Source organism: Haliaeetus albicilla, chromosome 21 (assembly GCF_947461875.1).
Source record: "Haliaeetus albicilla chromosome 21, bHalAlb1.1, whole genome shotgun sequence".
NCBI lineage: Eukaryota > Metazoa > Chordata > Aves > Accipitriformes > Accipitridae > Haliaeetus > Haliaeetus albicilla.
This window is the reverse complement of record NC_091503.1, coordinates 17,838,832-17,865,923: the sequence shown is the minus strand read 5'-3', so window position 1 is coordinate 17,865,923 and position 27,092 is coordinate 17,838,832. Positions and strand designations below refer to the sequence as shown.

Genomic DNA, 27,092 nt, shown 5'->3' with positions numbered 1-27,092 from the left:
TGGCATGTATTCAGCAATATTTAAGTTGGGCTGCTGCTGAGTAAAGCTGCATTTAGAGGTACTCCTAGCTGCCTGTTAGTGGCTGCAGCTCTCGGTATCAGTGAAGCTAGGTCGCTTTATAGCAGCTAAGAGTACAGCCATGAATATTGCTGCCTGTTTATCACAGGCTGCTCTTGGCAAGTGACCTTTTTCTTTTGCCTTTTGGTCTAGACATTACAGTAGTGGAAACTGTCTTAATTTTAAGGAGTTCATTTTTCCACAGAAAATTTGGACGTAGCTTGTGTTTGACAAGAAACAGGACTGCTAAAGCTATAGTTTGCAGTCCTAGAAACACAAGTGCATAGCATGGCAAAAATTGTGTGGGTTTTTTTTTCTCTATAGGGATGAGGCCCATTCTTGCCTTTCTATTTTTGTTTGTTTTAAAAACACTTCATTCACAGTCAGTGGATTAGCCTGCCCAGAAAAGGAAGAGTAGTAAGAATGGATTTACTCTACAGGAATGCAGTCAGCACATCAGAAGCCCTTTCTTAAGCAGTCCTCATTCACAGCAAGGTTGAAAATTTTAGCAATAGCAATACTGTCAACCATTTGGTGACAACAAATCTTAGAAAATGCTGAAGGATCCTAGGAGTAAATCTCAATTCCTCCAATGAATGTCCGGCTTAGTTGAGGGCAGGGGGAGAAAAATACAGACCATGAAAATTCAATGATTCTCTTTCAAAGGAATTTTTTGATCCAAAGGGTTAAGTACAAAACAACTGCAAGTGTGCACTCTCTGTTTAACATACAGCTTGCAGTAGGTTGGGTCATGAATGCCTTTGTCCTATGGACTTTACATCCAGTTAAAATGCTTAGGGGTAATAAACCAACTTTTACTGTTATAGAAGGGCCTAGTTTACAAGCAGATATCTTCTCTTTTTTTCTCTCTCCCTGCTTATACTGATTTATCTTGTTCTCAGCCCAGAAACTGCACAAACCAATCTCTCACATGATCAAGAATGCAGTTAAAGTTGCATTTCAGTCTGAGACTAAGCATAGTAACTATAACTGGTTAAAATGCACTCACACACTCTCCCTTCTTCAGGGGTATGCTTCTCTAGAAAACGTCAGCTTGCCAAAATCAAGCTGTTCTGGAAGGCTTGTTGACTTTTGGCCGCTGCCCTGAGGTATGAAGAAGACCCTGACCGGACCTGGCAAGCCTCATCTACCAGCCAGGCTTTGCTCCCCTGGAAGTGGGTCTGATTCACAGGCAACTTGCAGCCTGTCCCCCCACCAGCCTGCTGAGGGCTGTCAGGAGCCTGGAAACTTGAGTTCCCAAGCTTGTTTCTCTTCAGTAAGTTGGACTCTCAGGGCATCCCAAGTTGTGGCTGCTGTGTAGTATCCCAGATGGTAACACTAAAGTGACAGAGAAGGGTGGCTTCCCCTTCTATGGAGAATTTTTGGAGAGACTTGGAGGAAGAATAGCATGTCCCAGTTCAGCTAAGTTCTAGATTTAAAATAAAAAAAAAATTAAAAAAAAAGAATCATACTTTACAAAGCTGAAGACATCAGACAGAAGTAAGTTGGTGACAATACTGAGGTCCTGTGTCTACACAGCTATGGTTTCTTGACAATCAACTTGTGATTGTTTTCCCAGAGCTGCGTAGAGAAGGGCTAAATTTGGGAGGAGGGGGTTTTTTGTAAGAAAACTTTGTCTGGGAGAAGACTGCTTGCAAATGCCAGAAAATGGAAAACTGAGAACTCAAAACACACGTTTTGGGATTCTTTCTTTCCATCTTTTTTCTTTTTTTTTCATTCTGCTCTGCTCCTTCAATTTTTAAGCATTCAACATCCGATCTCCTTTCATTAAGTTTTTAATTGCTTGCCTGAGGGAAAGAAGTTAGGTTTTCCATCTGCTTTTTGATTTTGATGTACTGCGGTTTAATCACAGTGAGATCATATTTACTCTAAGGCTATTGTTTGCATGCTTTATTTTTTCCTTCCCCCCCTCCCCAACTGATGTCACAGAAGGCACACAGCCCTCAGACAGATTTGAAAAGACCTTTTAAAGTCATGGAACTAGATCACACCCTTCCTTGGGTGGGGGGAAAGGAAACTGGTTACAAGGGTAAAACATATACAGAAAACTTTGCGAGTTAGGTGTGGTGGAATTTCCCAAAGTATTAATAGGACTTGAAGGTAAGTCAGGGGATGTAGTTTGCATTCCCAGAAAGAGCAAAGAAAATGCATTCCTGTAAAACACCAGGAACTTGGAGGGCAGGGGAATAAGATCAGAATATGTCACCAGTGGATCACTGCTCTGCTTCACTGTAAATGTTACTGTCACAAACTGTATTGGTCTTCTACTATAGCTCCAAAACAGGGTGGGTGGTCTGACAACACAGAAGCAGTGTGCATTAATCTCAGGGGTGTTCCCCAGGGCTGAGCGAAAGAGCATTACCTCAGATATGCCCTTTTCTAATGTAGCTGTGACCTGTTGCGTCTCACTGCACAGACTCCAAACAGAAGGTTGCTATGTAGTAAAAAGGGAGTTGCCACTTCTGTTAAACTCCCCCTACAAGCTCACTGAGCACCTCAGAGGTTTTGTGCGATTTAGATGGTGTTTGTGATACAATACATCCATCCTTCACTGCATCAGAAACAGAAGGGGTAAATAAACTCCTTATTTAACATCTGACCTTAAATTATATTTCTACGATTACCTTTGTAATGCCTAGGAAAGCAGAGCAGCACCCCCGCACCTCACATCCCCTCTAACTAAAATAAAATAACACCAGCCAAGCCAAAAACCAAAACTCAATCAAGAGACAAAAGAATATCGTTCAAATGTACAAATAAAGTCTAGCTTGTTGTCCATCTAGCCAACATAGAGTTATTTTGTTGCTCTTAATAAATACAGAGCCAGAAAACTTTTTTTTCAACTCACTTGTCCAGTTTGAACTGTCAGGCACAGCAATAAGCTGATGCACTCGGTGCAGAACAAGGAAGTATTTTATTCACACAGGTCAAATCTTTGGTTAGGATCTCCTGCTCTAACCTTTGTTTTCGTATTTTTTCCTTTTTACTTCTCCCCCACCTTTTCTACCCTCCTAATTCCTTCTTGTGGATTCAGGCATTTGGATTCCTTCCCTAGTTGCAGGTTCACCACTGTGCCTCAGTTTCACCAAGTACTTTGCTGACTGCCTACAAAAAACTGGATACACAAACATCTCCTATTTGCTTAAAAATGGAGCAGCTATGCTGAAACAAAAAACGTTCTTAGACCAGAGAGCCTTCAGTCTCTCACATGTTTATGTTACATTTGAATCCCAGTCTTGGGTGAACTGATGGACCACATCAGCATCTTGAGCAGGAGTGTGAAGTGCCTGGGCCCTAGTCGGTCTGCTCGCTGCCTGCCTGCCACCCCTGCTGGGTGGAGTATTGTGCCTGGATAAACTGTCAGTGAATATATCCAGAGCATGACAGCCATAATGCCTGCTTTGGCTTATCCAAGTGTGATCCAGTAAGGAGGGGACATTCCCATTTTTCAGCCTTAACTTTCTGTGTAACTGGCCATGCTACAAAAAAAACCCAGCCAGAACAAACTCTGAAATTCAGACCTCTCAGGCCAGACAAAGGGGCTGGGACAGCTCGGTGGAACACTGAAATAAGACGCTTGCCTTTCTCCCCTGCAGACCCAAGGGTTTCCGCATCACAACCTCCAGGCAGCTTGGCATACCTTGGCATGACTGACAGCCTCTGTTCCGGAGATGCACAAGACTAGAGTGCAAGGATACTTAAGGTGGATGAAGACCTGTCCTCCTTAGGGCTCTGCTCAGCCTGTTACCTCATAGCACTCTCATTAGCTGTAAAGCCAGCCTTCCAAATCTGCATGGAAAACTGCCTTAATTTCCATCCAGCAGGACCTGTAATTATTTGGGCTAGCAATGGTTGACCAGAAAAGTATCTGCACTAAAACAAAACTTTGGTTTTCTGGTGAAAGAAAGCAAGAGAGTGCCTGAAAAGTGGAACTGTGGGCTTTGCCTGGAAGAGTGAGCTGAAACATTACTATGCTGAGCATTTGCAGCCAGGCTCCGTCTTTTGTCATTAGCTGTGAGCCAAGGAAGCTCGCAGTTCCCAGAGCCAGCAGGCAGACCTGCAGTCTGAACTAGGTGCTAAGGGCCTTTCAGAGTCCTCCTGCTGAACGTGTGGTAACTGCAACACCCTGGTAGTGCAGCAAGCTCTTCATACATGCTGTGGTAGCACTTCCTGCCTCCTCTACATAGCTATGGGTTACCTGCACACAGCTTGTTGCTGGCGATTAACCGTTACAGGTCTGCACGTGTGTGTGGGCTGTTACGGCCAAGCAGCAAGGTGCCATATCCTAGTCCATTCCCCATGTCGGTGCCCACAGGGACGTGTTGTAAGAACGTGCCAGTGCAGCTTTGTATGTACCAGATAATGCCTTTGCTGTTCACACTGCCTTCTTCCAGGTTTAAGGAGACCAGCAACAGACATTTTTCAAGGCTGAATGTCTTATTCAGTGACCTCTGTCAACTTGTATGAAGTAGCCTTCATGAAAAGTTGCTTGTTAAAGGTAGACCTGTTACCTACTGTACCTCAATAGTTTCTTTCCTTGCAAACACAGCACAATAAATTCTTTATTTCAGGGGCAGTGACAGTGAGAAATACAAAAGGAGATGGGAGCTAAAAAGAACAATATTAAACTGTCCAATGACCCTTGCACTGAAGCCCTTCTGTCAGGAGGCACAACAGAGCACAAATTTCCCTCTCTTCTACGAGTATGGCTTGTAGTTAAACTGTTTGTCTTAGAATAAAACTCACTCTTTACTGGGTTTTCAGATCAGTTCTTCAGTCTCACAGGCAAATCACAGGCCTACTGCAACTGTACAAGGGTACATAAATGCTTAAGCTTAGTTTGGAATGGCAGTCATTCATTTTAAAGAAACCTAAAAGACAGGGGAATCTGTATTAAAAATATTATGTGATGGATAATTAAAAGTGATCCAACCGAAATGAAGCTACTGGTTTGTGGACAGACACTCCTTTGGAGTGTCTTCCCCCACCTTTCCTTCCTTTGTTCCTCTCTTCCTTCCCTCTCCTAAGCTAGCTAAACATAGAAGAGAAGCCATTTGGCATTTTAAGAAACAGTTCATCCAATAATAGAAAAAAGGGGTCCCACCCTTTTTCAGTTAAGAGCAGAGGTGATTTCCCTAGTTCTGTTTGCACATAAACTCTATGCATAGGAAGTAATATTTAAAAACAAGACAAAGCAGAGCAAAACAACACACCCCACCAGCCAAGCACAGAGCAGAGATCAGTATCCACAAGCCTGCATGCTCTGGAACATCCTCATATTGCACCTCTAAGGGAAGCGACTGAAATTCTTTGAGCTTATGGTTGGTTGAACCTTTTCCTCGAGCATTCATTCATTGCAGAGCTGGCTGAGGAGTCAAGTTGGCAGCCCTCCACTAGGAGCTTGGCACCATGACACTCAGCCCTTAAAGAGTCCATTGTATTTAATCTCATAGCATGTCATTTATTATTCTGGTGTTTGCTTCCGTGGCTGTGGGCACCTCGCATGCTCATTACCCACATCACTGGATGTGTTTAACAGGAAGAGTAGATGTTTCCACCACTTTCTTTAACTCTTGCCTCTTCCGGCACTCAGCCTCATCAGCAAACAACCTTTTCATCCTCCAAACCACAAATTACAGAATTCTATCAGTTCCCATCGCTGCAGGGAAGGCCAACCAAAACAGATCATATTCTTCAAAGTATTTTCATGTGTCTTTATTCAGTGGCAGGCACATTAACCATCAAGTGCAGTAGGCTAAGGAGAGAGTAGACACCTTTGACTGTTCTATAATAGACCTCATTTATGCATCTGAATTTGGCCTGTAATTCCTTCAGCATCTGAGAAGAAAAATAGTTTCCAGAGTCTTAGGGTTTTTTCTTCAGCTTCTGCAAGTAGAACAGCTGATAGCTTTCAGGACAGCGTCTTTTGCTCTCAGTCAGGATTTACTAGGACATGCATCCTGGATGCAAAAGTGAGAAAATCTAAGGCGTGCGGAGAATACAAATTGTGCCTTTTATCTAATGTACTTGCAACTGGCATTAAAGGAGAAATCAGAAGTTTCAAATCCCAGGTTCACCTTACCTAGAGACCTTGAAAGCTTTACTTTTGTCTCAACCAATGTAGAAAGTTGGGACCACAGGCACTGTAATCTACATTTAATCTAGAGAATATCCATTTCAGTTTTAGATCTTTTAGACAGAGTTTCTGACACAAGGCATCAACAAAGTCCACTGAGCCTTTTCCTGCAGCACGTTCCAGCTAAAATCCCCAGGCAGCTGTCATTAGCGTCAGGCTCCCTTTCGCTTTGACCTGCTGACGACTGGGATAGCACTTTATTTAACAGAAGACTGGGAAACTTCCTTATTTAAGTGATTTTACAGAAGGTGCTTTCTACTGCACTCAAGAGTCCAAGGTTAAGAGGAATTTAAGCTTCTTGAGAACAAATGTGTTTTTTTGTTTTGTTTTGCCTGTACAGAGTATTACACAGTGGGGGCCTGACCCTGGCTTTGACTTCCAAATATCCCAGTATTGCTAGCTAGGCCTGAGGATACAAAAGCTGAACTGAATCTTTCCAGTCAATCCTTAGTTGTAGAGAAGCACTCATTAATTGAGGTATGGTGGCTGTTACACAGAGAGCTCAGGAGAATGGAGCTCTATATAGACCACAGGTACTTTCAGATTTTGAGGAGAGCACCACTGCACCCATCATGTAGTTAATTTAACTGGACCAAAAGAGAGCAACAGACACTTCCATCCTTAATCTTATTAAAAGAAGGTGATAGCTGCCGGTATGTTCATTTTATGAAGCACAGCTGATTTCTATGGCAAACCAAAATTTTTTCCCTCTCTAGGATCAAATCATTTTTCCCCTGCCATTACAGAACTTGAATTTGTAGTTCTGAATCTGTTGCCCTCCTTTTGTCTCTTTGTATTAGAAATATAAAGGGACTTCTGTGCAACTTTCCAGTTGCAAAACCAAGCTCCAGTACAAGTTTCTCATCAGCCCCTTCTCTATTACGAATTTGTTTAGGAAATGGCCATGGTTATTTCAGCACTTAGTCAACAAAAAAGTCACTGATATGCCTTTGCCTTCTCATATCAATGTTAGTGGTAATTTGGTGCCTGTTTCACAGGCAGATGAGTGACGATCCATACCTCTAAGAGCAAGTCCAATTAATGCCAGATAACCCTCCCCAGTCTCTTAGCTGATAAGACCAGTGAGAGCGAGACTTGCAAGATGAGGGCTGTGATGCCCACAGCATCCAAAAATTATTCAAATTTGTCAAATCAATCCAGATAAAACCCACAGGCATTGAGGAATGTCTCCAACCAGGACTTCTTTCTGTGTGTGGAAAAGTAGAGACTACCATCTTGATCACCACAGCACATTAAAGGTACCTCTGTGGTTTTCAAAAGCTTTCCTGATGACCTTCTGTGGTGACAATTTCATTTTTCTCAAGACTGACTCTAATGACTAATGAAAGCAACTGTGGCACGTTCCTGAAGCTCATACTAAGAAATCCTGTGAAGGAAGAATGAAGTCAGGGAAATGCTCAAAACACAGAAGGTTTGCTTAGCAGGAACAGTGCCTATGATGCTGGCAACAAGCAACAGGCTTAGAGGTTCTGGTCCCAGTGCTTACTTGCAGGAATATTTTGCCTGCTTCACTGCTGCTGATGCTTGGTGGCATGGCTCTGCATTATTTAAAGGGCCTTTGGAAAATTGCTGTGAAACAAGTGGCAACCAATTAGTATAATTCACATACTGGTGCCTGAGTTAACACTGACAATGAGAATCTGAAGCTGTTTGCAGCACAGAAGTTCTTGAAGCACACCCAGAAAGTATTAATACACTGCATGCCAGGTGGTGAGAAGGTCACTGGGACAGAGATAATGAGCAACTGGGAAAAAAAAAAATCACATGGGAACTTCTGTCTGTTCTAATTCTACCACCATTCCAGCTTTGTTCTGAGAATTGCTTTGCTGTAGAAGCTAATCAGGCTTTTCAAATACCTTTAATCACCAAAATATAGAAGAATAAACATTTATCACTGATTTAGCCTGCTTGTTTTATGCCCCCCCCATCTTCCTCCTCCTTTAAACAACATCCTCTGCAAAAGCCTCCTTTAAATAGTCAGTTGCACAGGCTGAGCTAGTCACATTAGTAGATTTCTCCTGTAAAAGGCACACTAGAAAGAAATGTGGAAAGATAAGAGATTAACTTGAATATTTCGGACTAGGCAGGAACTTTTCTTTTCTGAGCTCCTTGGACTCAGCTGAGCAGCCAGGTCAACACAGCAAGAGCACAGATGTAGTGTTCGAGAAGAGACCACTGTTTTTGACTGTGCTAAAGAACAGTTTTACAGTTCTGCCAAGGCATGAACAAAACTGCTCTCTGCTTTACCTCTATTCACATTTCTTGGCGTTGTTGACTGATGAGCTGAGTAGGCGTACATCAGAGGGAATGCTGGGCCCCAGTGCTCCTGTTTACATGGGAGTTCAAAATGGCAGTCCTGCTTTTCCAAGCCAAAGCTTAATTTAAACTGACCTCACTAATGATGCTGATGAAAGGCAAAGCCAGTGTTTCTCATACATTTGAAAGCTGATCCCCCATTTGGAGAAGATGGATCAGAAAACTGATCTCATGCACCCCATTTCAAACACTACATGTCTTGGGAAAAGCATAGTCATCTACCTTTTATGTGACATCTGAGCTTACCCTTTTTCCATCCACCAGTCAGCTGTTCATACAACCTCCTGGCCATATGCTACACTGTCCTCATTTTGGCTGGGATAGAGTTAATTTTCTTTCTAGTAGTTGGTATAGTGTTATGTTTTGGATTTAGTATGAGAATAATGCTGATAACACACTGATGTTTTCAGTTGTTGCTAAGCAGTGTTTATACTAAGGATTCTTCAGCTTCTCATGCTGAGCCAGCAAGAAGGCTGGAGGGGCACAAGAAGTTGGGAGGAGACACAGCCAGGACAGCTGACCCAAACTGGCCAAAGGGGTATCCCATACCATACCCAGTATATGAACTGGGGGGAGTTGGCTGAGAGGGATGGATTGCTGCTTGGGAACTAACTGGGCATCAGTCAGCAAGTGATGAGCGACTGCATTGTGCATCACTTTTTTTGTATATTCCAATCCTTTTATTATTATTATTATTGTCATTTTATTATTGTTATTATTATCATCATTATTATTTTCTTCCTTTCCGTTCTATTAAACTGTTCTTATCTCCACCCACAAGTTTTACTTTTTTTTCCCTGATTGTCTCCCCCATCCCACTGGGTGGGGGGGAAGTGAGTGAGCAGCTGCGTGGTGCTTAGTTGCTGGCTGGGCTTAAACCGTGACATACGCTTAAGAAAAGTTGAATTGAAGAAGGTCAAATGGAAGTCTGCTGTCTTGATGAAGCACAGAGGTGGTGGGAAAACATCAGTGTATATCAATGGGGAAAGATACAATAAGTGGGGGATAAAAAAAAATTTTTTTTATATGTCCAAGAAGGAGGATAAATATGACAGATAAAACCACTAAACTGTACTTGACACTATCCCTTTAACAGAGGGAAGATAAATGTTCAAGACAGCTGCATATCCTATCACAGTGGATTCGTACCATTTCAGTTTGTGTACTGCATCCAAATACTTCAGCTAGAATGCTCCAGATCCAGGGCTTCGTATATTTTTTCAAGTGCTTACAATTAGTTTATAACCATCTCTCCTGACTGCCTTCACCGAAAAGCAGGCAGGCATGGAGCAGTTCTTGCCAGCGCATTTGGAAATATCACCAGAGCCAAGAAATTAAATGTTCATGGCCTTTGTGAGGGGTCCAAGAATGTCAATACAGCCAGCCTGCCTACTTTCCATTGAATACCTAAGCTTGGCCAATTATTCAGAACTGGATGTGCCATACAGGCCTGCAGAGAAGGAGGGAAGGGAGCTGGTTCAGTCTGCGAGAGGAGATGGCACTTGTTAGTAACACACCTCCTGTACCTCACAGACTACAATCTTACATCTGCTCAGAGTTGGCCTAAAACTTCTTAGCAGAGTTACTGCTGGTAGCATGGCCACACCAAAACAGAGGTCAGGGCAAGCTGCAAAGCCTGCCTGAAACACTAGTCAAATGCTTGGGAATAGACCTGTGTGAAGTTCCCTATACTAATGTTACTGTTCCACTTGACATAATCAAGCAAAATACATATAAGTATGCTTAAACTATGTTGACACAGGTCAAAGACACTGCTTGGCTGCCCTTAGACTCCTCCCAAGTTACACATAGACATACTCTATGGTAATGCTTGGTAACTAAATTCTTAGGTTCTTTGACATAAGGAGAGGCCCACAGGGATTGGTACAGCTTTCCCCATGGCAAAGGCATGACTCCAGCTGGGGTCACTGGGCACATTATTTTTTAAATAATGTTCTCTTCAAAGTCTTTCTACAGAGAGTGGGTCTTTGAGGAACCTTGTCCTTTGAGGTTGTTTTGTGGTGGTGGTTTTGAGGCAGCAGGATGGGGGGGGGGGAAGAGGCTTTTCACCTGTTAAGCTGGTGCTATGCTGCACTGTGCCACCAAGGAAGTTTACAGAAAGACCGAGAAGGCACAGAGCTACATACCAACATGAGCATCGTAGTTCAGAAACTGTGACATTTTGCCAATTTGTATTTTAGGCCGTTTTTTCTCACCAGGTGGTCTACAGATACCTGACTCTAAGGAGCCTGCAGGTGGCAGCTAAGAAAAGCCAGCCCACTGTCTTTACACTGATGGGATCTGCACCTCTAGTGGAAAGTCTTTTGGGACCCTGCAAATGGAAAAGTGTTTGGAAACAAGTGCTCTGGATTATGTCCCTGAGAGTCTTGTTCAAGTTTTATTTTAAATATCAGCTAGCTAGCTGTAGCAGTATACAGAGCACATTTATAGGGCAATCTTTTTCAAATTCAGTTCTTCTCTCCACCTAGAATGTGCTTGCAGTTTTAGAAAAGTTCTAGCTTGTTTGTTCATTTGTTTTTCTTGGTGTTCTTTTTCCACAGAATCTTATGGCAAGAGCCCTGTACGATAATGTCCCTGAATGCGCAGAAGAGTTGGCCTTCCGCAAAGGAGATATTTTGACAGTGATAGAACAGAACACTGAAGGTCTTGAAGGATGGTGGCTCTGCTCCTTACATGGCCGGCAAGGCATCGTTCCAGGCAACCGTGTGAAACTCCTGATAGGTCCAGTGGTACAGGACAGTCCTTCTGGCCAGGATATGTCCAATTCAGGATTGATGCATCAGTCCTTCAACCAGCAAAAGATCTACCAAGTGCCAAGCTCACATGCCTCAGCACGGGATCCTGTCTACCAAGTGCCACCTTCCCATCTGAATCAGGGAATTTATCAAATACCCACTGGTCATGGTCTAGTGGGACAAGATATTTACCAGGTGCCACCTTCCATGCAGAGATGTGTTGATGGTCCAGCTCTGACTAACAAGGTGCGTGCATTTGGTTTCATGTCATAGCTCCAAAGCAGGTCACTTGTGCTGACCACCAGTGAAGTGGTTAATGTCTAGTTATAGCCTGTGGACTTAAGATGTAGGAAGGTTAAATATACATAAGTTACTGCTGTAACTTTACTGCTGTGGGAAGAAGAGAAAGGTCCAGTTCTTAATGGATTGCTTAATTCACAACTGAGATGCACGGTAGAGCATTTGGGGAGGTATGTGATCTTGTGTCCTCACAGGCTCCCAGGGAAGCTGAAACACATCTGGCCTATGCACTTTTGCATTATATGCTCAGAAGAGAGCTGCTGCAGTAAGATTAACTCTCCCACAAATTAATGAACAGTTACATCACCCGCCCAAGTAATTTTTGTTTAATTAAAAATTATGTATAGTGCTGCTGGAGAAGTCCCAGTGGGTCTAAATTACAAAGAGAAAGCAATGATTAATGAGACAAGGGCCATATTTGGAAGAGTGAGGGAGGAAGAGGATGATGATAATGAGGGATGTTTTAATACCAAACCTAAAGTTTATAAGGGTGCACGTGATGTTTATCTACAGCTAAATTTCTTGATTGAAAGTGGGAGCTGCAACAGCTCCATGATGCAGCCATTACTGCAGCAGATGAGAGCTCCCAAGGCTCCAGTGAGAGGCATTGCATTATGTGGGGCCTCCCCCTTATTCCTGCTGTCCCTCTCAGGCTCTCCTCATCTTCTGTCACTCCCTCATTTTACCTTCGCAGGGCACCTGCCAGGTACCCTGGTGGCAGACAGTTCCTTGGTGGCTGAAAAGAATTAAGGAAGGTACCTGAGGGAGGAAGGAGATTCTCCTGGCCTTCCAGACCCCTTATTGCCAAGCCAAAAAGAAGTTCCTACAGTCCCTCCATTCCCAGCAAAATAGCTCCAGCTTTTAGCATCCTCCTTACCTTTAGAGCTTAAAGCATAGTATTTATATACAAGTTCTGAGCAGATGTCTCTGTCAGGAACTTCCTGACTGGTTTAAACTTTCACCTCCTAATTTAGATTGGCAAGACAGTCTGTTTCAGGTTTTTCCCCCTGCCTCACCCCCAACTCTTTCGTATCAGGCCTTTGGAAGACATCTTCTAATGCTTCTATTTCCTTGTTATAATTTCATTTTCCTTGATAAGAATAAGTGGATTTTTTTTCCTTATGAGCAAGAGAAAAAGACCTATGAAATCATTCCAAGTCAACTTATAAAGAGGTTTGATTGCTTAGCTTTTCCACAATTATGCTTTGTAGGGTGTGCAGGAAGATAAAATGAGAAAATTGCACTTGCTGCACAGGTAGAGATGGGAGCTTTGTTGTTGCTTTGATCAGAGGCAGCTATGTCTTTAGTCCCTTGGAATTGTTCAGTTCTACACTAAGAAGAGCCCATTGGGATTGAAACCATGGTAGACAAGAGAGAACTGTAGGGTTATTGGTAAGGGAGGACTCGGTGAGTTAAAACATACTCCATTCTTTAGCATCCTAATCTTGCAAAACTGCTTTTTAGTGCTACAGCTGCAACTATCTGTTAATGCCCTTGTGAAAGAAAAGCCTAATTAAAGGGAAGCACTTTAGCACTTGTCTCAGCAAACAGTCTGTCCTCCAAATCCTCCTCCTCCTCTAGGGATCAGTAAAAACAATCCTTAGTATTAAGGAAAGCAGGAAATGTTGAAGATTTGACTTTGGGAATCTTTGCTTTGACTTCCAAAACGATTAATCTCTTTTCTCAGACTTGTGACACCTGCCCAATGGCTTAAGTGAGCCACTCCGCCTTCTTCCATCAGCAGAAACAGCTGGTTAGCAAGTTGTGCATTTGGGCAGTTTTAAGGACATTGAAGGGTTTTGCTATGAGGTCGTCCCATATGTAAGCCTTCTTCCTTCCCATAGCAGTAGCTAGAGAAGACTGTGGCCTCTAGACACCATTCTAAGCAGGACCAGCAGCAGTTTTTATCCTATCCATTTCTGCCACATTTGCCCATTTTCTTTGTGCAAATGTGTGGTTTGGCTGCCATACAAGTTTTACAGGCAAAGCTTAGGAACTGCTGTCAGGCAGGAATTGTCTAGCCTCAAGCAACAGTAAATCAACAGCAGGCATGTTATAAAGCTATGCTGAGGTAACACATCTTGTTAGCCAGAAAGGCAAAGCAACTCAAAAAGGAGTCCTGAGGCAGGTAATTATAATGATGAATTGATTCTAGCCAAGCTAGTTGTTGACAACAGAGCTGTATCGGCTCCTTCTATCAAATAAAAATACCACCTTCTAAAACTCACCGTACAAATGACAGAGATAACGAGGGATGGTTTAAAATTAGCCTTGGTTAGCCCCAAGCTTTTATAGCTGCGCTGCATGTTTAGTCACAAAATAGTTACACCCCTAAGTGTGAAGAGTGTCTGACGAGCATAAAGATACAAAAGCTGTACCTTAGAATTTATTCCTTCTTTCTGTGCTCTGCCTTCAAACTCACTCTCTTTTCCTGCAACCAAAGAGAAAGAATCTTCAGACAAATCTGACATTCAGGAAACCTGGGGTTTATCCTTGCCACAGACTTCTGCATAGTCTTGAGTGGTGTTTTTGCACTTCAGCAATCTCATCTGCAAAATATGTGGGGTAATTATGAGGGAACTCATTCTGGACAGACTACTTGGAGCACATCCTTTGGGAAAGGTGCTGTCAAAGCACAAAGTCTCTTTTGCATCTGTGATTAATCATTAGTTCACACATGAGCTTTAAAATAGTGAAAGTGACATGGAAAAAAAAAGACACCACTGTAATTTAAACACTCTTTTTCTGGTTCAGTATTTCCCCTAACTGATCTGTTGTGCTGTCCCTGCCATCCTGAAAATAGCATTGGCCAAAAAATTTAAAGGAAACATTTCCTTGTTGGAAAACAGTTTTGACAAATTCTGAAAGCTTTCTGTAGGAACCAGTAGCTTTCAGGAGAGCTTTTGATCAAGGGAAATCAGCACAAAACAGAATATGAGGCTGATAGGTCACAGCTGTTCAACCAGGGAAGAGGCTGCACTGCAGGGCTTACCAGCCCTGAACTACAACTCCCAGAAGGCGTGGACAAACTCAGGCAAATAGAGATCAATGCCAACTTGGAAGACATGAGCTTTTTTTTGTTTGTTGGTCTGTTTGAACTAGAGTTTTATAGTTCAGGAAACACTCACATTTATCCATCTTTTAAAAGTGGATAAAGCAGGACAGGGAAGGAAATTATTCACGCGTGAACATCCCTGGCCTATTTCCGAGTATAAACATCCCCTTGACAGATCAAGGGTTTCACACCCTGACATCCTGTGATCTCCACCTTCTTCAAGAGTTCACTGCCTTCAGCAGGAGGTTTAGGTAAACTATGGCTAAGGGAATGGACCTTGTTCCTTGGTCTTTATTTGTGTTAGAGTCATGTTGGTTGAATCCATGAGAAAGTGGAAACACCACCCCACAAGCAGCACTACCCTGACAATTCTGGCACAGACTTCAGTAGCAGAAGCCAGTTAGCCACGTTACGATGTTTTTCCTTCCAATTAAACAAGTACTGTCTTAGCTGGGAGGAAACAAATGGCTGTATATAACGTTTGTTCCAGAAATAAGCCTGCCTTTACATTGTTATCTTTTTTCTTGCCTATTTTCACATTTATGAAGTAAGAAGAGACATACACTAAGTATATTAAAGAGTCGTGTGGCAAACACAATTTGCCAACAAACTACAAAATACTAGATACGGTCCCATTTTTTTTGATGACAAAATATATTTACATTCCAAGATAGAATGTCCCCGTTTACCCTCAAGTCTGAAATACCAGAGCTTCCTGTGATGCGGTTTACTTAAATGGCCCAGTCATCTTCTAGTCCCTCTTCTGCTTTCACATTACAAATTCTGCTTTGGGGATTTGTATCCCTTGTAACAAAATATTGCTTCAGTGTTAGAAGTGCTGAACACACAGCAAATTTGCTGAGTACAGCAGGAATGGTAACACGTACCTCAACACTCGGTGCCCTGTTTCATAAAGTACAGTCTAAAGGGTGAAATTCTCTCAAATTAAATGCAAACTCAATGGTAAAAACAGCACACAGCCTTTTCCTTAGACTCAGGAGTTTCATTTGTAACTTTCCATGTGACACTAATAGGAGAAAAGCCGTTTTACTGATAAAAAGCCTGTGCAGTTAATCTATCCTCAGCGGTCTCCATGAAAACCACTGAGTGAAGAAACCCTCATCCACAAGTTAGAGTAAGCAGTAGTTACTCACTGATGTGATTCGTAGAAAAGTATTTTAAGAAAAAGACTGCATTTTATTAGGCTGAGCAAACATATGAGCTCAACATTACTCCCTGTTTCTCCCTAAGCACAGGGCTCTTTTTAATCAGTTCTATTTGTAGACCAGAGGCATGCATTTTTTCCCTGTAGTATCAGAAAAAAGGCCAGCCCTGCAATCTCATCCAACAACCGAGGTCCCCAGGGACACAAATCAACCTGCACAAGCATAAGTACAGGATCAAACCTTAGCTAAAAAAAAAAGAAAAAAGGAATAAAAAGAAAAATGCAAGCTTATAGACTTGTTTCTTGCTGATTAGAAATCTAACTGGACTTTTGGTTACATCTGAACACACACTAACCAAACACTAAGTTTGGGTAGTCTAAATTTCCCTGTAAGTACTAAAACCCAAGCACAGCAGCAGAGCATTTTACAGAAACGTGAGTGGAAAACTGATTATTCAAAAAGTGAATCTCTTCGTAAGGAGGAAGTGTGGTTTCTGGAGATAGGAAATGGATAGATGAAGATGGGTTGCTAACAGTCAGAAAACATAGTTCTATTGAAATCCAAAGGCTTTGCAGGCATTCGATGATTTTTGTAGATGTTTTGTTTTGAAGGAAGACTAATTAGCCTCAGAATATCATCATTCCACATGTCTGGCATGAAGTGTTTCCATTTTTCTTTTTTAAATAGCAGTGGTAATATTGCATCAGTTTTTTTTAAAAAAGTAATCTAAATTAAGCTTTCTCCCAAAACAGATCATTAGAATGGAATCAAAGTGAAATTGATGTAGTTAAGTTCTTAGGAGACAAATTTTCCATAAGACAGTCCATCCCTAATCCTTAAAAGACACTAAACATATTCCCATTGTGTCTTGCCATCACAACTTTTTTGTATGCACAATCAGTCCTGACTGAGGTCTGGTATATAATAATTATATAGATGCAACAGACAATTAATGATGGAGTTTATATCTGTTTAAAATGTGTCTATAGCTTCCATAAACTTGCCAAAGCAAGCTATGCTAATCTAAACACCAGTTAATAGGAGCACTTGTCCATACAGCTGCCTTGAGAAACCCCTACCAAAATCAAGCCAGAATATAGCTTGTGAGCCAGAGAACCTCTACAAATCACATTAAATTGAGCTTCTTCTTGATGGAAGGTTTTCTTTGCCTGCTTCTCTCAGAGCAACCTAGTTCCCAACCTAAATGATTTAGGGACACTTCCATTATTTCTGCCCAAGTGTACCTCCAAGAGCACTCTTGTGGAATTGAAACTCTTTGGCAATGCTTTATCTCAGCCATTTTTTTGCCTACTGGGAAATGCTAATTCACCAAAACTGAAACTGGTGACAGGGAAGGATCTCTTCTGAGAAACGTCTTAAAGGAAGAAAGAAAATATTTGAAGGGAAACAAGAACTCATGGAAATACCCTACTTCAATTCCCAAATGAAGCTTCCCCCCCCCCTCCCCCCCCAACTTTCCATCTAGAAATTCAATATAGACGGGAAGAAATAACAGAAATAAGATGAAGCTCCTCAAAAGAATTGAAACGAGTTGTTTGGGCTGAACCAAACTGGTTTATTGTTTGTGAGCCTTTAGGATTTCATGTCATTCAAAACAGTAAGACCACTGTCTGCCCTACCTGTCCCAGCACCTCATCTTCTCATCCTTTTTCTTCATTTCCTCTCCTCCTGCAAACCTGCCCTAAATTTAGGCTTCTGTCTTTGAGAAGAGACAGTCATAGTATTACTAGCATAGAAAACAAGTGCATGTTTGCCAAATGATTCTTCATGCGACAACCTTTTTAAAATGGGAAGACTAGACAGATTGGGATGGCAAAGCAAGACACTGCTTTAAGTATTTATCATGGGCAAGATACCAAAACACTGAGGTGCTGAGTTTCACCACACACTTCTCATTAATCAAAACTCCAGCTCAAATTTAATCACAGGTTTCCAGAGAGTGCTTTATCAGATAAACATATTTCTCCACTAGAAGAACTTAGCACACAATAATTTGGGGATTTTGTTTCTCCTTAATATCCATCCACAGACATTTACTTCAGAGTGCATGCCTGTTCTAACAGCAGTACTGCAACACAAGCTCATTAGCACTGTTGGCCAACACATGCAGAAATGGCGATGTCACTGTCTGTCTAAAAGCGAGTAATTGTCATGGGGATGGCACTGGTAAAAAACTTTTAGCAAGAGTATTGAACAAGTATCCTCTTTCACACTTCTCTTTAAAATGCTGATAATTTAATAATAACAGGTATGTTTTATTCGTCCCTCTTGTTCTCTTCCTCTCAAAAACCATGACAGCCTCTGAAGCATTGGTTTGACTCTTTTTAATCACATTTTGTAAGCAAGAATGACTCCACCAGAAGCTAGGAAATACCCCTTCCCAGTCAGCCTTGCAATTCAAGGCCAGCCAGCACCAAGCCTGTTCCACTGACGCAGGCAGAAATGTTGCTCATAACACAATTGGCAGAAAGCCCTAGAGTTGATGCAAGAGCATGATCAGGTCATGAAAGCATCATTAAAAGAAAAAAAAAAAAGGCAGTAAAGTCTTGTCAGTGACAAAATTGTTGAACTTTTTATGTGCCTCGTACTACTCATTCTGTAAGGTCTGTAGAGACAGAGACCTTTATATCTGCATTTAGTTTGTGATCATGAACACCAGCAGCAAGCAAAAATTGAACACCATAATCCAAAGCTACAGCAAGTCACCACCATTCCATTACACTTAATACAGCCCTGTCATTTTATGCTAATGGGAGCTTAGGTTATTTATGTAACTCCATAGATTAAAAAAAAAAGTAATATATTTAGTTGTTTAGAAAGATAACAAACCTGCACTTTAGATTTAGGAAAAACACAAAACTGAAAAACAGTGTAACGAACCTGCGTTTGTGTGCTGGTTAATAGAAAGGGTCACACCAAAAGTTGACAAGTCAGGATTAGGCTAGTTGAAAAGCAGTTGGTTATACCTGTATCACCAGCAGTTGAGAGTTTGAATCATGGCCAGCTCATGATTTCACATTTTTAATTTTAAATCATTTTCACACCTTCTGCTGTACATCTTCAAGACTCACAACCCAAAACTTGCATAAATCTGGTTGAAATAATACGACCTCAGAAGGAGAAAAGTGTAACACCCATTCCATTACTTATTATTTACATTCAAATACCATGGGGGCATTTTTTAAGACTGGGCACCTACTGGTGAGACACTTTGTAACCACATTTAAAAGTTTCTTTTTAAAGCCCTGAGCCTGCAAAGTTAGGCATTTCTAATTTAACACACCATGAATCAGTGACATCTGGACATGCTTTAGCCATGAGAGCATGTACAGTTACAGCAGAAAAGCAGATCTTCATAGGCATAGCTCTTGGACAACAAATGGACATAAAGCATAGGAGAAAATAAGCAGGTATTTTGAAGATGGAAACAACATGAAGAACTATAAATCAGTTCTGTATCAGGGTAGTATTTGTCACATATCCTTATCTTCACACATCTTGAGTCTTACTTCTTAGAAAATTCACTGGGGAACACCCAATCAAAGACAAGTGGCCGTGTCGCTATATGCATCGATACCGCATTTCTTTCCGCCACACAGTAGAGCTGATAACTCACTCAGCCCAGGAAAGAAGATGCAGTTATTTTTGTTGATTTCCTCATGCCTTTCAGAAACAGCACTAGAAGCAACTCATAGTTGCAGCTACAAGCCTGGTGCATTAGAAGAAATGCCTCTATAGGTTTCCTCCCCTCTCTTTCAGCTTGTGAGCCTTGATCTAAAGCTCTCCAATGGTTCAGTCTTGGCAGAAAATACTGTACTAGAGCATTTTATAGTGGCCTGATGTTCATACATTATTTAGGTTAAAATAAAGTGTTATGATTTGATAATCCTTAAGACCTACAGCAACTTACAAAACCAAAACATTTATAAGAGCAAGTATCCTTAGCACATATGAGAATGAAACCCCAACCTTTACTCACTGACAGCTGGGGAACATATTGTATGTCATCATATATAGCAAATAAGTAAGTCAAGGCTACTGCTTCATAAAAACATTTTTGCTCTTTTTTTACAGCAGACAATATTGAGTGATACAATAGGTATTACTGTCAGGAAATTCATTATCAGTCACTGGAAATCTTGATGCAGCCTGCAAAAGACAGGAGAGGAAACACTATGTGCTTTCTGTGAAAAAGAGTTTTAGCCAGCTAGCCTGGTTCTTTCAAATACCCAGATTACCTTAGAGACTCTTTTCTTTAACACCTTTCCCAAGAAAAAACATTTAGGGAGACACACCTAGCCTTCTAAGTACATACAGCAAAACAGAAAGATGGACTGGGAGGTGGCTCACTACCTGATCGAGCATTGTTCAGTATCTCCTGTCACTGCCTTGCAAAGGACTAGGAGTTCAAGAGAGGAGGGATTAGGTTTTTTCCCTGAATTCTCTCTCTTATAATTTCCCCACATTATCTTTGGCTATTTCATTCCCCTTACAAGCCTAAGAGAGCCCAGGTAGCTGTTACATATCCACCTAAGAGGCTTAGGAGCAGAATTTCAACAACTAGAGTTTTGTATTACATTTACAGAAATGCTTTACAACAGAAAACAATCATACTGTTTTTCCTTTACTTACATTTTCATTCATTGTTTTCCCCCATGTCCAAGCTTTATAACAGCCCCACTTTATGCACCACCACCGGGCCTACTCCAGGGCACGACTCTTCCCAGGGTAAGCTACAGCTGATTTAAATAGATACAGGACTGACAGCTGAGATTAGCAGCAGTTGATGGCAGTAGCTCATCAACTGCTGAGAGTTGCCCATGGGGTGAAGAGGAGAGCATCAGGGAAGGAAATATATTTTAATACAATTCTTCATCCAGATTTAAAATAAATATATAAATTTACCTCACATGCCTTCTCTTTTCCACCTCGAAAAAGCATTGATCTATTTTAAAAGCAGTCAGCAGGCATCAGTATGTTCTTGGGGTTAAGAGGCTGTACTGGGAAATCTCAAGCTGCCCTTTTCAGCTCCCCTGTCTGCCTGTGGTTTAGGTGGGGCAAAGTGTTGCAGAGGTGCAACGTACCTCTGCTTCAGTTCTCTCACCTGCAAAACTTAACAAAGCTTGTTTCCCATCATTCTGCATACAAGGCATTGCTCTTTCTGGGAGCAGGCCGAATTCTGCCCTCCACAGTACTGCTATAAATTCAGAGTAATTCTGTTGGCTTCAGTAGGTTTATTTGCTCTTTGTCCTTGTTAAACAATGTAAACTACAGTGTTGTGCATCTGCCATAAGCACAAGAACTGTCCTGTTGCTGCCTTAGTTAGGAATGTTCTCTGTTGCAGCCTAATGTTCATTTTAATCCTAGAAGAAATAGAATGGATTTTTTTTCCCTTATATTTAGGGAAGAGGGATTTAATGAACCACAGGACTGGATATTTTTGCAAAGTACATGCACATTCAGCTCTTTTTCTTGGTTAGGAACATGCCATTGGCATGGAAGAGACCCAAGTAATTGCTTTTGGAAGAGCATGGTCTTCAGCAAGAACAGAACAAACTTTCTGTTCAATTGTCTCTGTTTTGCAGTACTGAAAATTTGAAGTAGGCTCATTACATGTTTCACCAGAGCCAAACCTGGTCCCCGTTAGTTGCTCTGCATGGATTAAGTGGCTAACGATGTTTTGAGAACGTTGGGTTAGATAGTTTGTGGGAACACCATCTGTTTCCTTCAATGCGTAAACAAAGAAAATTGCTGGTTTGAAATGCAGGATTATTTAAACTCGGATGACCACAGGCATTCTTAAAAGAGAAGAGGTAAAAGGAGAAAGAATCCTCATGAGGTCTGAAGTTCAGTGACATTTGTTAGGAAATAAATTCCTAAGTACCAGACAGGGCTGCTATCCCTGTTCCAGATGTGGGAGAAGGGGAACTTTTCTTTTGCAGCTACCTCCTTCCTTCTGAAGTCCCATCTTCAAAACTAAACTGCCATCAAACACTCAAAACCATACGAAAGGGTTCAACAATGTGTTGAAAGGGCTGAGCATCCCAATTCAGAAGCAGCAAGTTAATTTAATGTATTTATGGGTGAATATCCAAAATCAAAAGTTACTTCTGAAAAAACTGGGTTTGGTACCTTTCTTACTTCACCTACCCAGCTACCTCCCTCTTCCTCATACAGAACAAGCCGTGCAACCGCATGTCCTGGCTTTCTGTGTAAGGTCATGTCTTGGGGACTTGAGAGTCAGAACAAATGCTCCACATTTTCACTTTGTCATGTAGCATGGGTATTCTTTTAACTACTGTTACAAAACATTCACTCAGGATGTGTTTTGGTGGTGAGCTGCTTCTGTTCTGAACTGACTGGGAACAAGCAGTCCAAGAGCCACGTTTAACCAAATGAAAAGTGTTGGAAGGGAAGAAGGGTGGAGGAACAACAGGAAACGTTCTTGTACTCAGTGCAGACCAGATCAGCATTTGTAGAGGATTTTATGATGAACTTGCTCAGAACATGTTGTTACTGGATAATAATCCTCCACACAGGAAAATATACCTGAGTCTCTGGGAGAAAAAAAAGTTCTCTTTCATGTTATCAACAAACCTTGGTTGTTAGTGGGTGTTGCTGAGTTTCTTAAAAGTCGTATTGTCTCTTTCATATAGCTTTTTCAGAAGCCTAAAAAGGAGCAGACTTAAAAGCCTCTGATGCTTTTTTATTTGGAAAATAAATGCTACCCTGAGTGCACTGCTAAGCACAGCACCGCAGACAGCTCAGGTCTTCTGTCCGCAGTCACCCATTTAGGTGAGCTGTACTCGTGAATACCCAGAATCAGGCACTTTGTGTTTAACCTCTCACTTCCTTTGACAACAGCAGGAAGCACCCAGAGCAGGGGTTTGTTTCACCCAAATAAAGGAGTGACCCTGCTTGGTCACTACTTCGGGTTAGTCTAGTCTGGGAAAGAGTGAAAGTGTCAAGATACATGATAAAAAGTCCTGCAACACTGAATGAAACTGGCTTCCTTCATCTGACCAGTCTAGCAGTAGTGTAGTTATTTAGGATTGTATCACAGCACAGTAAATAAAAACAGCAGCCTTGTAGTACTGTAAGCCTTTCATATAGCATCTGGTATGTCAGCCTTTTTTGAAAAATGGGAAAGGTCTCTAAGGATGAGCTACAAGAATAACTGCAGCTGCATGATACTCTTGTATGCAGAGTGAGGGAGGATCTCTGTAAATACTGGGCATGAGCACAGCTTGTCTTCCACGTCTGTTCCAGGCTCCACAGTGTAAGGATATGATCTGCTTTGCCACCAGGGCTTCTTTTTACAAAAGCAAAATATCATGTTTACCTATAACAACAGGAGCAAGTGGTTTTACTTGTGCGTGCTTAGGGATGTGGTTTAGTGATGGACTTGGCAGTGTTAGGTTTACAGTTGGACTCGATGATCTTAAAGGTCTTTTCCAACCCTCTATAATTCTATGCCTTATTACCTGTGCCGCTCAGATTAGCTCCTTTTTTTATATCAGAATCATGGAATGGTTTGGGTTGGAAGCGACCTTAAAGATCATCTAGTTCCAACCCCCCTGCCATGGGCAGGGACACCTTCCACTAGACCAGGTTGCTCAAAGCCCCGTCCAACCTGGCCTTGAACACTTCCAGGGATTGGGGCATCCACAACCTCTCTAGGCAACCTGTTCCAGTGTCTCATCACCACCACGGTAAAGAATTTCTTCCTTATATCTAATCTAAATCTACCCTCTTTCAGTTTAAAACCACTACCCCTCCTCCTATCACAACATTCCCTGTTCAAGAGTCCCTCCCCATCTTTCCTCTGGTCTCCCCAGAGCCTTCTCTTCTCCAGGCTGAACAACCTCAACTCTCAGCTTATCCTCACAGGGGAGGTGCTCCAGCCCCTGATCATCTTTGTGACCCTCCTCTGGACCCAGTTGAGCAGGTCCATGTCTGTCTTACACTGGGGGCCCCAGAGCTGAACACAGTAATCCAGGTGGGGTCTCATGAGAGCGGAGTAAGAGGGGGAGAATCACCTCTCTAGACCTGCTGGTCATAATTCTTTTGCTGCAGCCCAGGATGCAATTGGCTTTCTGGGCTGCAAGCACACATCGCTGGCTCAGATTCAGTTTTTCATCCACTAATAACCCCAAGTCCTTCTCCACAGGCAAAATATGCTAGTCTGATCACTAGCCCTCACTGGCAGAAAAAGCATGAGGAAGCCATGTTGATACAAGTTTTAAGTTTCTCAGGCAAACAAAATAATCCCAGTATTACATGAGAGTGGCCTGGGAGGGATAATATCTGGAGTGATCTGTTGTGGGAAGCTTCCAGTAACTTAAGGGTGAACTTTCTTAAAAGTTTTGTCTGTAGATACCTTTTACAATGTAGTAGGTGACTCTATGGGAGAGGAACAGTCTGTTATAAATTCAGTACATTTTTAGATTCTGTTTAAAAAACTCTGACATGTGTAAGCCCTATTAACCCCACACCCAATTCAGCAGGAGTTCTCTCATGGGCAGCAAACTGACCCAGCGCTCTGGAGACCGTATCACTTCCAGTTCCTGTCCTCTGATACTAATTCAAGGAAAAGCAGCTGCAAAACCCACTGTCTTCCCCCACCTGCCAGGCGTGGATGTTCCTCCCTCACCTAAGGCACATGCAGTCAGTGCAGTGGCTGGTGCTACCAGTGCCTTGGGCTGCTCGCATTGAATCAGACCTGTACTGTATACTGGTATGGCATCTCAGGGGGAAAATACAGTGATTGTTTCATGGTACAGAGCCAGAGATTACACAGCAATATTTGGGCAGCAAGTAAAAAGAAGAAAAGCCTGTGTTGTTAACATAGCAGAGAAGAGATAGCAGGTTAGCATCAGGGACTTTCCCTGCAGACCTCAGTCAAACAAAACTCACTGTGAACTCTGGCCAGGATGCTAGGATTTCTTACAGCAAAAACTCTTATAGGATCTTTACACAGCATTTGGGCAGAAGGTCTGTTGTATGTCTTGCATACATTTCTAAAGACAGTTAGGTAGCTCTGATACAGAATTCTCCCCAGCTGAGTACAAAGCCACATCTGGGAGGGGCCTATGTAATTTGCCATTTTGTGCCTTTGGGTTATAGTATTTATATTTTTTTTGTTAGAGCTAAATAGCACCAGCAGAGGTTAAGATTTCCACCATAAACCAAGCTCTTTCTTGGAGTTAGGTAACGTTTCTTTTATACCATACAATACTGAAATTCTGCCATGCAGATGCTGTCCAAAACATAAGGCATTTATTTTTCACCAAATTTTATTGGAAGTCATTATGGTAGTTAATGGTTTAGAAAAATGTCAAAAAATGTAAATTCTAGGCACTTTTTTTTTTTTCAGAGGCTGTTCTTGTATTATATACTTCAAGAATGGCTTAACATTTTCTATCTTTTAGCTGCTAATATAGACAAAGTTAACGGAGACAGCAAAATTGAATGTCGTGCTTTGGAAGGTTTAAGCATAGCCTTTCTATGTAAAGAATTTCCAAAGCCACAGCTCACACTCAGTTATCCAGCACGTTGTACTGTGGAGCAGTAACACAAGATGTCCTGCTGGAGTAGGTGGGAAATATCTCCACGAGAAAAGGGGTGGACTCCCAGAGCCTGAACATAGTATTTTAAGCCTCTGTCAGCAAGTGGGGACACTCAATACCTCAGTAAGATCAGCATGTATGTAGCCCTGATCTCAGTGAGTGGGTGGCGTAACCATCACCTCATGTGGTCTGTGCTAATGGGTGGTTAGTGGGAAGAAGGGACCAACCTCTCCTAGACCTGCTGGAGAATCTGTGCTTGAGAAATAGAAGATACCGTAGCACTAGAAAGCAGCTGTGTCAGAACTGGTCTGGAAGGAAAAAATGGTGCATTTACTAACAGTCACTTTGCAGTGTTCAACTGGCAGGCGTATATGTAGACTTGTGTTACTAACATTGCCACATAAAGCATGAATGTTAATAGTACTGAATTGTTTATACCCTGTGCAGTTACAGAGAGAACGTGCCAAGATCCTCGGAGACTTATGTTTCCTCTTTTTCTTTTATCCCACAGGTAATAACTCCAGTCAGGTCAGGACAAGGTTATGTTTATGAATTCCCTTCAAAATACCAGAAGGATACCTACGATATCCCCCCTGTTCGCCCTCTCCAAGGGGTAGGTACCAATAAAACTGCCAACTGACAGGATACAAAAGGTGATGAATTTCTACCAGAAGTTTATGAGCTAAGCAAATTCTCTCATTTCAGAGAGAAAATATGTTTTAATTAGATGCTGTGGCTTATTCACAGAGCGCAGAAGTATTTCAAAGTTGTATTTGATGTTGACTAAGATTTGGCAGCACACCAAATGCAAAACTCCCATTTGTTTTCTGTGTTTTGATCAAAGAGTGTATCTAAACAGAATAAACTTGCTGCCTGGGAACAATTTTTTTCCCCCTTACTTTGTTGTTGCATAGTTGACAGTAATTCATTCAGTAAGGGTAAAATTACCCCCTAGATGAACAGCTACTATGCAGGGAGTTGTTTTCACCACATATCTACTGCACTATGTCACTGAACTTAAAATATATCTTTGTTCTGGGGAACACCCTTAGCATTTAGTCCCCAAGACCACAGACATTTAGAGTGGATGCTTGCAGGACCTGTACCTCAACAACCCTGCATCTCTCCATGGCTCTTTGACCGAGCAGCTCCTCTAGGGAACAACATTGAAGCCTAATAGGTCATAACACAGACTGACATCAAATGGCTGGAACTGTTGGGAAGTCTGGGTTAAGAGACATTCAGACAGTGGCCTTAGACCACGTGCAGAACCCACTGTAACGTAGGACATGCTACCAAGTGTGACACTTCAAACATCTGACAGCTGTACTCTGCTGAGTAAGGCAGCTCACACTGCACCCAATAAAGCAGATAGGTGATACTGACAGGGGCAGCCTTACTTTCAGAGAATTTAGCGTGTACTAGTAGAAGCTTATTCCTCAACTCCTCTAATCTCGATCAGTAAGAGTGTGATCAGTTCTGGTCACATGAATATACTGCTCCTCTGTTCACCCAACAGGTATCTGTAATAGACTGGCCTTGATTTAACTCTTGGGATGGAAGTCAGCTGTGACTACATCTCTCCAGCCTACTGTCCACACAATTGCCCAGAGGGGACCTAGCAAAATGCATTTCCCCCTAACTGTCCAGAATACCAGGCATATCCAAGCAGCT

The 27,092-nt window shown here is 42.0% G+C and overlaps 1 protein-coding gene across 1 annotated transcript in view; it reads left to right on the top strand.

Moving 5' to 3' along the window:
- Positions 1-27,092, top strand: part of NEDD9 (neural precursor cell expressed, developmentally down-regulated 9) — a 39,594-nt gene that overhangs the window by 6,131 nt on the left and 6,371 nt on the right. Inside the window, exons 2-3 of the mRNA XM_069809090.1 lie at positions 11,113-11,553; positions 25,930-26,031. Of these exons, the coding sequence (XP_069665191.1) occupies positions 11,113-11,553; positions 25,930-26,031 (543 nt within the window). The remainder of the gene's footprint in view (positions 1-11,112; positions 11,554-25,929; positions 26,032-27,092) is intronic.